At 37.1% G+C, this 12,743-nt stretch overlaps 1 protein-coding gene across 3 annotated transcripts in view; it reads right to left on the minus strand.

The window, feature by feature from the left end:
* Positions 1-487: 487 nt before the first annotated feature.
* Positions 488-12,743, minus strand: part of GASK1B (golgi associated kinase 1B) — a 106,225-nt gene continuing 93,969 nt past the window's right edge. For all 3 annotated transcript variants that reach the window (XM_019667492.1, XM_019667491.1, XM_019667493.1), the window contains 2 exons: positions 4,585-4,811; positions 488-1,711 (listed from right to left, as the gene is read on the minus strand). In XM_019667492.1, the coding sequence (XP_019523037.1) occupies positions 1,504-1,711; positions 4,585-4,811 (435 nt within the window). In that variant the 3' untranslated portion in view covers positions 488-1,503. The remainder of the gene's footprint in view (positions 1,712-4,584; positions 4,812-12,743) is intronic.

Here is a 12,743-nt window from a genome sequence, read left to right on the forward strand (position 1 = left end):
AGAAAAGTTATAATTAGGTGATCCAATGACCCCTCTCTCCTTAGTCTATCTTCTCCTGTACTTAACACATTATGTTGACATTTTGCCCCTATGCTTTTGTATAAATTAGAATCTATAGATATGTTCTTATTATTAAAAACATTCTTAAATTGTAGTTTTAAACTTGCAGAGAATGCAAAAGTCAGTCTATCAGTTTTTAAGTAAAGGGAGAGTGTGTTGGGGTGAGAGGGTAATGATGATTTGTTCAAGATTGGAAACCTCTATATGAACATCTATCACACATGATGACGTGGGTATCTTCTAAGGATATGAACATCCCCAGCACATGAATACTCTATCTCCAAATCCTTCCACCTAATTAAAAAGTTGGTAGAGGGAGATTGGGAGAATTACCTGAAGTTTAATAATATATCCAAATTTGCTCTTTTCGTTCTAGTCATGTGCTTTCCTTGAGGAGAACTGATCAGTCATGTTTTAATTTATTTTGTTCTTATTTCTCATATTGGAATAAGCCCAACAATATATTTAAACATACTCAATATCCGGCCCTATTGTCAATATCTGGGCAATAGCAATGAAATCAGTTTAAATATAATTACACAGAATAAATTTGAAGAAACTCACTGTTATTAATAAAATATACAGAAATTATAGTTCATCCTTTGTAAAAATGACAAAAATTTTAAAGAGTGTCCATTTTGAAAAAGATATGCAGTAAGCACAGTTTCAAATCGGTAACTTCATGCCTTAAAATTGTTTAATTGCTAAGCCACTAGACATAAATTGGACCAAAACTGAGAGAGAGCAAAACCACCTACTATATGAATTGTCAGATTTGGATGGTTTCTACACTGACAACAAAATAAATGTCTAAAAAAGGGATGGAAAATGTGATTCTCACTGCTCAGCATCACAGAAATGCCTGGGCATTTACAGCTATAGTAGAACATATACAAATAGTTTTGCAAATGACTCAGCATTTCTATTTAAACTATTGCATGTGCTGATGGACCTACAGATCGTGTGCCTCAGTTTTCCAGTGCAGACTGGCCTCTGGGTTAGTGCTGGGACTGCTCTTTTTACAATTAGCCACAAATAATGCCAAGAGCCATGCCCATTAGTATCAGAACAGACCCATGAAAATGGCACAAAATATAATTTATTAGAGGCATCAGTTTATACCGTTCTACTAAACAACATGACAAATGTTTTGACAAAGCTAGCTAGGGAAATAATTGCAACTATTCTGTCATCAGATGCTGAGACTCACAGGACATGATATTAGTGAAAAATATAAACAAATATTTTGGAGGAACATATTTTTTAAAAGCTTTATAAATCTGTGTATAGTGCTCAGGCCCATCACATACCCTTGGTTAAATTCATTTATTTTATATATTCATCTACACTGCTGCATTCCTAAAAGGACTTGAGATTTGTGTATTTGATTCAAAAGCAAAAATGCATAAACATATCTAGCATTCAAGCCAGAAGGTTCTTTTGTTATTCGTTCATCGGTAATACTTTGGCCCCGTGTGCACTGATGTAGGTGAGGAGGATTTGGGCTCTTTGTTCTATTACATCGATGAGCTTTTCAATTCCTTGTCGGCCTCCTTGACTTTCCCAATAAACTTTATCAAGAAACAAAGACTGAAGGAGTTTCTGCCGTAAGTGCTGGCTCTTCAAGACAGAAACTGCCGATTCGGGAAACCTGAAAAGATAAAATGATATTTCACTCTTAGTAATTGTTTGGAAATATTATGCCTTACCCACCTGCTCTGTCCTTCATTAATCTGGCATAAATCACACTATCAAGCAGTACCTTGAGAATCAAAATATTTTTATCACTATCAAGCAGACACTCCTCTTAATAATATACTAGAATAATATGTTTCAAGGGAACTGAATTTTCTATACCATTGAGAAGCTGACATGCTAACATCTTACCTAAGGCCATCATATGTATTATAGATAAAGAGAGGCACAGAATGAAAAAGAGAATTCTGTTGGACTGGCAAAAATACTTTCCTCAATCTCAAACTCCATTTTACCCATAGAAACCACTTGAATCTGTCAAGGAGAATAGTATTCTCCTGTGTCAACGTCGGGTTTTATGCAAGAAAATCTGAGAAGAAAAATGCTGACAATTTCAGTCAAGTTCTCTTCCTGAGTAGACGTTACATGGGAAAGAATCCAAAAGATGTGTAGTGAAAAAAAGAGAGGAATAATTCCAAAATGACCAGTTAAATAAAGAATTGCCCTTGATGCAGATTATATTTCAGGAATTCTAAGGGTCTGGGAGCATTTTATTATACTGGAATACTAAATTGTTTTCAGATAAATTTAGCAAAACTCAAGTGTGAGAGCTAGGGCATTCTACCATGAGCCATCTCTCTGGAAAACCTAAGGCCAATTTAGAATAACCTTAAGAGAATGCACTGTGCTTCTGGCTCTTTATACAGGAAGAATAAGGCCAGGGTCTAGCACATTCATTATCTTAGTAAAAGTTCTAATTCGAATCATTAGTAATGCTTTGTTGAATCACCAATTTGGCCTCCCCCAGCTGTCACTAAAATGCTGATGAAAGCACAGTGAAAATATTGGGGCTTCATAGTAATTTTCAAGTGAACTTAGTTGTTCCTGAAAAACCAAAACAAGAGTATACAGTTGTTTGAAGCGTGCAGCTTGCCAGAAGTTTGAAGCCTCCTAAGTACCTTTTCTAAATTTCAATGGAGCAAGTTCGGCATGTCGCTCAGGGGCATGAACACAAGGGATCCAGGTGCACCTGTGCTTCTGCTGCTGCAGAAAACCAAGGACACAGAGCTGGATGTGCTCAATGAGTCTGAGTAAGTGTGGAATTAAAGAAGGCGGATAAGATGCTCTGAGCTCCTGAAGACGTGCAGTATGTAATGTAGTAGCCATAATATTAATTAAGCATGTTAGCTCTATGAAGCATTAATAATCCAAGATTTATAAGCTCTATGGCCTTTCAAACTAATTTAGCTGTGGAAGAATATATGAGATGAAATTCTAAAAGCCATGGTTCTTTTTACTGGTGAATCGTTTTCATAAAGAAAAATCAAAGAAATTATGTGTCTGCATTGCATTGGTTAATAGGATTATTCTACGCATAAATCTGGGTTCACAAAGTTTTCATTTTTCTTTTTCAATGTGTGAATTACCTGTTCGAGGAAGATTTACTTATTCCTCATAATGCATTTAAAGTTAAATCTTCTTTGAAAGCATAAATAAAACAGTATTCATATTTATATAAATGGATGGACTGCATTTTCCAGGCATTCTTAATTCTAAGAGAAAACTTACAGATTTAAGAAGGCCCCATAGCATCAACACAGTGATGCCTTAGGTGTGTCAGTTTTCCTGCATGTAAAATTTCCTTTGTTGAGACACTTTGAGGAGACAATTGCCATATATTTTACCTTCAATCCACAAAGAGGTGTGAAGAACAGGTATTAACAGGGCAAAACATAGCAAACACTCATGAAACTGGGGCTCATGAAACTCTCACAGAAACAGTACTGTCTCTAGGGTTGAAAGTACACAAAATCTACATTACCTAATTCTCAGTGCTAGGAAGGACTATTGAAATACACTTTCGAGTATTATTAACAAGAGCAATAGTAACAGCACGCATACCACGAGTTATTGCAGAAAAATTACTAGACTTGGATTTGGAAGACCTGGGTTCCACCCTCAACTTTTGACTTGCTCATGTGCTTTCCAGCAGACATTTAGCGTCACACAGCTGGTCAGCTATTTTAGAAATTCACCTCTCCATTTTCAAGTCTCAAACATGTCCCAAGTTCTCGGTCACTCCAATTTCTGACTAAGGTGGGAAGGCGATGAAGTGTGGCTATGGGTGGATCCTGAAATCTAGCCTCAATCTCCATAGCGGGTTGAGCAGCTCAGATTCTACAGCAGGGTTCCTGCCACTAGTAAGTGTCTTAGTTTCCTTTATTTCCAGTTAAATGTAAGTTTGAGATACTTTTCCACATAATCTATGTGTACTGGTAGGATTTCCAAGTGTTCAAAAACCCTCCTACCTGAATGAAGCAGCTGCTATCCTTTGATACTGCATTCTACTCAGCAGATTGGTTCTAATTTTCCACCACAGTCATAAAAGCCACCTGAGTTTATTATGCCTTTGGACATCCTGCCATGCCAATACCTGCATGTCTGTTAGCTCCCCTGTCCCATGCCCAAATAACGGAGCCTCTGCCACCTGCTTACCCCTGTTCTGCCAGTTCCTATTCTAGAGATTTCTGCATGCTTCCAACCTAATCCACATGGATTTTTCACAGTGAGGGCCAAGCAATATGACAGATGTGAAATATAGCGGGAACTTTGCACGTTGCATGGGCTGGAGATGGTGACACCCTGGATACACTCTTGTTCTGTTCCGCTAGGACTTGTTTCCCTTTTCTGCGCCTCCATTCCCAGATTCCACACCCATAATTCCAGGGTTAAATCAATCAGACATAGGATGTGAGTTTTCTCAAAACCTTACTACTTATTTAATATAAATCTGAAATCCTACATATGTTACTACATCATCAAACTTACTCTTTGATGCCTTTTAACAATTTGAAGTTTAAGTTATCTTCACTTCTGTCAAAGAAACCCTTGTTGTCTATGAACACCAAATGCCTTGGGTCATGTTTTCGCTGGACAATGTGAGCGACAGCCACAGAATCTTGGTGGTCACATTTGGGCCTCCGTCCATTCTGCACACAGGCATCTTCCTTTTGAGGTTTGAAGCCACAGCAATTTGTATCCAAGCGATTATAAATCTGATAATGGAAAACAGAAACAAAACTCAAGAGGCTGAGTAAAAACAAAACTTGGGAAAGTCGGAAGATTTCCAAAGAACTGGTGTTTTCTAAAGAGCTGACTTGCCAGAACCTAACGGGGCCAGGCTTGTTTCATTAAAGGCAACTGTCAGGATAAGTCCAAGGCTCACATCCTTCTGACTCAGCTATGGTTATAAGCATTTCCAGCTTCTGCTAACAGCTCCAAAGGCAGATCGCCCAAGTTTGGCGTCTCCACCCTTCATAGTCAAAGTTCCCACTGACATCACATGTAGAGGCACAGCCAGAAGAATCTCTGACTCTATTCATGACAGAAGATAGAAATGGCTGTACTTTCACATATCCAGAAGGCTGTATCTCGTTTTCTCCCTTGGACTGCGTTATAGAAAACCTGAGTTATCCTAGTGGCTCAATTGGACAAAACTATTGGGTCTATTGGGGTTTATGATGGAAATAGGGCTACTAACATATAGAAGAAGATGAACAAAGATGAATTAGAAAAGGGGAAACTGTGTAATTTCCTTTCTTTGGTACAACAAAGGGAATAATATTTACTGATCAGGATAAATTAAAGCCTGGGCTCAGAAATTAGATAAATTTAAAGTCAAATCTCTTCTGTCACACTTATTGGCTCTATGACCTTGTATAGATTCTTTTACATCACTGATTCTCAATTTAGTTACTTATATGTTATAGTAGGAATGATACTATTCACCTTGCACAGTTAGTAAGAAGATTAATGGAAATCCTGCACTCAGACATCTAGTAGATACTCAGGAAATGAAAACTGTTATTATAACTATTGAGACACACACATATACACAATATGAAGTAATTTACCTCAAAACAAGCTTCCAAGGCAAAAGATAATTTCTCCATTTTAATGAAGGAAAGCTGAGCCTCAGAGGAGTTAAATAATCTGCTTTGGGTAAAATATTGGTATCAAAGTTAAGTTTAGACACAGTTGTGTTTGTCTTCCAAAATGCCATGATTTTCCCCCACTATACATCATGTTGAATAGTTTACAGCTGGTCGAAGATTATATATACGCTCTGATGCAAAAGATGGCTAGACACAGAATGTCATTTTTATTCTTTTGGCACTAAGTTCCCATCCTTGCTCCTCCTCCTGTGTTTTTGCAGATCCTGTGTGTTAGCCATTCTAGGAGGCCAGGTGGGAGGAAAAGAATGCAGAAAGAGTAACACCAAAATTTAGCCTACTTTGAAATGATCATTAATTCATCCATCCAACAGAAGTTTACTAAATATCTTCTACCTCCCCTCAGTGGGCTAGGAATCAAGGAAAATGGTGCCCATGGCCAGCACCTCTTTACCACCACTACTTCCAGAGGAAAATAAAGAGGTCATTTAATTTTGCCTCACTACCACGGCAAACGACCTTCCTCTGTGCTTTCTGCATGTCAGTGGACTTAGTGTCAAATAGCATACTTTGAGTAGCAAAGATTAAAAGAGACGTGAGTTAGCATCAGCAAATTTCATATGAAGTTTATGTAAAACCAGTCACATGGGGCAAGGGTGGTCAGTGAGCTACCAAGCATTTGGACAGCTCAGAGGGCACACTATTGATCTAGAAACAATCTACAGATGAGGAAGGCCTCGGTCAGGATTAATTCCAGGCACTTGATCCACTGGGCCATATGTCTACTCAGTGGTTTATCCAAAAGGTCACACAGGCTAACTCTAGACAACAGGAAGTTCCCACGGCTGGTTACAGCACATTTGTTTGAATGAGGATAGGTGAGTTTCCTGAAATGGAATAAAAGTGCCCCAAGCAAATCACTATAGGTTAAATTTAAAAAGCAAAAATTAGAAATGATTAGAAAAAATTATTGAGCCTTTTCTATGTAACTTCATTCATTTTATATAGTACCCTGACTGCCTTTGAATATAAGGTAAATCAAATTATATAAAGACATTGCATCTGATTGACAATTATTTAACTTAAGATCAGGGGACAGGAAGACCATGAAAAATAACTCTTCTAGAAGCTACTTCTCATCTGATCTCCCTATTTTTATAAATGTTAGTTAATAATTCTTAAAGAACCTCTACCATTTTCCCAGCATCATCATCATATGTTTATATCAGTTGTAATAACATTACATATGGGGGGAAAATTAAATCCTATTTAATTTTTGACTCTACCATCAAGGACTGTTATGTGGGATATAACAATAAGCACTTTATAGTGCTTAGGCCCTAATTTTCAGTACTTCTATAAGTATTATACTTTTCTACTTTTAAACTACATAAAAAGCACTAAAAGTTAGAGGTGGAAAAGTCCAATTTAGGTCATCCTTTTTGTTGCCTTCCCAACATTAGATTGTTTCTTACTGGGTATTTTTAAAGTGCTTCGTCTGATCTAATTCTGAATCACTTGACAAGTCTGTGATGATTTCACCACTTCCCTGACAGACTGCTGCACCATTCAAGTCTAACAGACCTTATTATTGAAAATGGGTGTGAGTGTTCAACCCTACTTCTCTTCCTTTTATTCAGATCCTCACATGTACATGGTGGGTATGTTCACATGTATTCAGTGTGTGTGTGTGTGTGTGTGTGTGTGTGTGTCCACACTTACAGATAGAGAAATGGATTATAAATCCTCAATCTGGGTTTCACTTTGTGTTTCCCATCCTCCAGCTATAGTAAATTATGTCTTTGTGTTATTGCCCTTGTGTAGCAAGGGCTTAAAAAGCTCTTAAATCTTGTTCTCTAGCCCTTCTCAGAATTTTGTTTGCAATCTTCCTCTTGAATTCACATTCAATATACCAGAAATAATTTGACCACAAAAACCATAATCCACTCCCTTAAATTCAGTGCCATTTTGCTTGGTATTTAATTTAGTTACATACTGAATATATTTCTGCTTACTTTTAAAAGAGTTTACCTGTTTCTTAAAGCCTAATAAAGCATATTCTAGACAGCTATGAATCTATAATATGTTTTATTAATATACTTGTTTAGTGCACACATTAAAAAATCATTTAACTGCTGCATGATTAGCATAGTAGTTCACATCTAAATGTCCATATTCTTAGATATTATCCTAAAAAAATACTATTTGAGGGTAAATTTTGGCAGTTCAGCAATTATTAGTGTTGAGCATCATTACTTCAGTTTGTTCAAATTTACATCTTATCATTCTTTAAAACAAGGAAAATCTTTTGCAAAATCGGTCTCCTGAATTTGAAGATTACTGTCAACCACCATGTTCCATAAAATGACTCTTTGCTCTTTTAGGAAAATATATCATTCTCATGTTTACCTAACTAAAATTATACTTGGAAAAATCCAGGTGTTCCAGCCAAATTTTTTGTGGGTGGAGATAATTTTAGATACATTGCCTTCTTCTAATGTTGTTTTATATTATTCCATTTTCCTTTTGGTAGCATTAGTTTTGCCTGTAGGAAAAAGTATCTTATGAGTGACTCATGCGATGCTCTCTGTGCCTAAACATGGAAGTCTCTGTAGCATTCACTGACAAAGCTCTCCAAAGCCCATTAGATAGCCAGTGACTTTCCACCCTTTGGCACACCACCCATTCTAGCAGTGTCTTCAAAATGTGGGTCCACCAAAGCATGTGGAAGCTTCTTCGTATCTTCTTTTCCTTCAAAACAATGTGATTAAATGGCTAATTCCAGGCAATGCCTGAAAGAAGGCAATAAAAAATATTGTAAAAGTGCTGCTAATATTAATAATGAAAAACATAACAGCAGTAATTTGTCGAGTGTTTAGCATATGCCAGGAACTGTGCACTGATATTTCGTTTAATCCTCATAGCAACCTTAAGAGATAGGTGCTACCAATAGTCCCATTTGATAAATAAGGAAACTGAGGTATAAATAGTCTAGTTGACTGGCCCCAAGTCCCTCAGCTCATAAATGACAGAACTCAGATGTCTATGAGTTCTAAGTCCAGGCTGTTATCCATCCTGATCATATCTCTCAGGCGCGGCCTCCAAGACAGTACTGCAAAAAAGCAAGTGCAACTATATAGAATGTTAAATGATACTATATCCAACAAATACTAGTTATAAGATTTCAGCAGAAATACAAAGAACTTCAGCGTAAGAGTCAGTAGAAGTGTAAAAGAAAAATTCATGAAGGAGAGGATATTACAGTGGGGATTAAGAGACAGGCAGTATTAACTAAAAAATAGGCAAAGGCATGAAGGTTGGAAATCAAAAGACATCTTTAGAGAAACTGAGACTACATTAGACCAGTGCTTCTCAAACTGGGGTGAAAGACCAGGTGTTTTTGTCTTTTCTCTCCCTTGGCCACAATCCATGTGGACTATTGCTCTGTTAAAACAAAACAACAAAACAAAACAAAAACAAACAAAAATAATAATAATAATAATTTATTGCTAGATGAATGAAAGTTTTAGACAAAAAATGACTCTACCAAATTTCTACCAAAGTTCTTAATTCTTGCAATTTTTGTACTTATTGTGGACTGTGTGAATTGGCTCAGGTCCTTGAATCAATGGCTAATTGAGCAGCACTGTAGGGCATGTCATCAAAGGTCAGTGGACTGTGAAGGCAGGTAGTCAAAGAGTGAAAAGGGAGTAAGAATATCGTGTCTACAAGAAAAAGCTAAAAAAAAAATTGATGCATCTGCAAGTTTTACTCTCATTTTCTCATGTACAGTTGGAAGAAAGGTACAAGGCCAGAGAACAGGTCATCAGGTTAAAATGTTAAAAAGAACTAAAACTGAAGGGAACCAAGGCCGAGTGTAGTCAGAAGCTGAACAGAGAGTAAAATGAAGACGTTCTTTTTAACACAGATTAGAAATTGCCCTTATCCAAACATTTTTCTCAATTCTTTTCGTTAAATTACATAACCCTGTATATTTTCTACCTCTGTTTTTCTACACCTCTTTAAGGGTATGAGTGTGTGTGTCTGTGTGTTTCCAGTTTGGTAAGTCTGTATCTTAAGATTCTCACCATCTCTTTTCAAGCTATTTGTTTTTACCATTTAAAAACTGCACCTTTGGGCTGGCTGAGTGGCGCATTGGTTAAGAGCTGGCTTGGGACACCAGAGGGCCCCAGTTCAGATCCCACATATGAGGGCCAGTGACACTGCCCTCTACAGCTAAGATGCTGAACAACAGCTCAACCTGGAGCTGGGCTGCCGTGAGTAGCCGACGATGGTGGCGTAGGTTGCAGCCCCTGCTGCAGTGAGCTGCCATAAGCTACCATGTGTAGCCGGCAGCCAGCGTGAGAGGCCAGCAGCTGCCGTGAGCGGCCGTCCAGAGGCCGGCGACTGATCTGTCTTATCTGGGAAGAGCACAATGATGGTGCCAGCTTGGGCCAGTGAAGCAACATCCTCTACAACTAAACTGAAAAACAAAACAACAGCAACTTGTCTGTTCCCCTTCCCCCAATTCCCCAATAAAGTCTTTTAAAAGATAAATAAATAAATAAAATATATAAACTGCACCTTTAACAAATAAGTTTCATTTTTACAGAGAAGGTTTAAATTATGCAACAAAACACATAATGAGTGGAATTTGACAATTCACCATAGTAACTCATCCAAAGCTTAAAACACAGTAGGCACTTCATAAATGTTTATTATTGAAAGAACTCTATTCAAGGTTGGTATGCACTTTGCATTTGGCTATTTACAAAGCCCCTCCAAAACACTGTCTTCTATTGGGAAGAGTCAAATAAAATAGTAGTGGTGTACTAAGACATGGGTCTTTTTAAAGCAGCATCTAGTGAATGGAGTTGGAAAAAAATAGGAAGGGAGCAAACAATGAAACAGCCTGTGCTTGTCATTTGCCCTCGGTTGGCTTCTTTATGTGGGTTTAGTTTCACTAACCACAGACCATGAACTCTTATATCCCACAGAGAGTTAGTCCCCTTGCATGTAACAAGCATTTGATAAATACACAAGCAGATGTGACAGAAATACAATTAGGACATTTTTTCTATAATTAGCAGTTTCTGGAAATTTCCTTTGAATTCCAGCTATATCATAGGACATCTCATTTGTTTTTAGAAAATGCATGGAGGAAAAAAAGTCACATTCTCAGCAATTACCTTGTTTCAAAAAGTCAAAAAGACAGTGAAAATTGTTCCCATTATTGGCCCTACCCTAGGTTGAGAGGAACACTGAAACATATGGACTAATTTACCAGCTAATGACATTGGAAAATTCATCCACATGAATTTGTTTCTATGTAAGCCAGTGGTGCCATGTTATCAATGGAAGCAGAGTTGGATCCCTGTAATCTGCTGAATGTGTGAAGGTGGAGGATCACCAAGAAGAGCAATTTAAAACAAATCCCACAGTCCCCATGAAATTTGTTAATACAGACCCAGCTTCTTACCTCAGGAGCTATGCAAAGCAAAAACATTTTCACAAGCCTGAACCTGTATCACTTGGGAACTCTCTCCTCATAAAATAATAGATTTCATTTTTGTTCTGTGCTGCAAATTAGTATGCACGCAAATGTGACTAGCAGGGTAGGTGATGAACAAGGTGAAGAGTAAAAACAGTTTGCAACAGATACATCTAACAATGGGCGCAGGCTTCTGTGGGCCTCGGCCTCTGTAAATAACAGTCATTTTCCTACATCACTGATGCTCTGAGTATCAGTTGGTACACACCGATAATTATTTTACTATTTTAAAAATCAATGTGCACCATACCAATTCAATACAGAATGTCTAGTTTCTTCCACATTCCTTAATCCTAAGTAAAAACATAATAGTACTTCTTTATGTGTAAGTAAAAACATGTTAATTCTACAATATATTTGACTCTTGTTATAGATGCAGTTCTTTAGCATGTGTGCTGCCTAAGCAAGCATGGATGCGATGTTTCGATTCCACGTACTGTATCCCTGAAGAAGCATCAGAAGTCAAACATCATTCTGGTACAGAAAGATTCTTGAGAGAGTCATCAGGCAAAGTGACTATTTTTAGAGAAAGAATTCACATTCTATAATTTGAACAAGCAGAGCTGCATGAAAATAGCTCTGCCAGAGGCACACCCACCTTTCTATAAAGATTTATGAAGAACATTTGGACTAAGAAAAACAATAATTTTTACATTTTATGAAATTCTGATTTATAGAATGGATTCATATGAAGCAAATAAATTTAACACAGGAATAAAATAACCTTATTAAAAGTAAAATTGTTTAAATGCTTTCTTTCAATGAAATGAAACACCATTTTTAACCATTTAACATTAAATAAGGTTGTAAATCAGCTTAAAATTGTGTACATTTACATCTTGGGGAATATTGTCATTGAAAACTTTTCCTTTGCTTGAATTTATATGTATTAATTTTTAGTATTCTTATAGAATTTCTATCAATTTTAACTTCCCCTATAATATAGTTATTTTATTAGGAGGAAAATGATAAAAATATAAGATAAAAAAATTATTATACTAAAACACAATTCTGATTATGGCGACAAAAATTTTTGGCTTGACCAAACTTTAGTCAGGTCCCTAAGCCTTTTCCTAGGCCTATCTGTGTATGTCCTTATAAAATCTAGTTTTAGCAAAAACCCTGCTAAGTCAGCTTAACGAGAACCCCACCACCACCACCATCCTTGATATCTGATACCCTCAATGTCTAATCAAGTTCCTTATCTTCCACCATCCCCTGGGTGACTCAAGCCTGTCTTCAGCGAGAATCTGGTTAGTCCAATTTACCCAGAACTCCCTTTACCCCTGATGTTTCCTCTTAGTAATTTTCTATTCACTGACCTCTATTCTGTTATAAATTCCACTTGTATATGATGTATGTAGGGTTGAACTCAACCTCCGTCCCCCACCGTGAAATCCCGTTGCAGTCGTCCCTATACCCACTGTGATGGTCCTGAATAAAGTCTGCCTTACCTATCACCTTTAACAAGTGTAATTCTTTTT

This window comes from Hipposideros armiger, unplaced genomic scaffold, assembly GCF_001890085.2.
Source record: "Hipposideros armiger isolate ML-2016 unplaced genomic scaffold, ASM189008v1 scaffold_498, whole genome shotgun sequence".
NCBI classification, from domain to species: domain Eukaryota; kingdom Metazoa; phylum Chordata; class Mammalia; order Chiroptera; family Hipposideridae; genus Hipposideros; species Hipposideros armiger.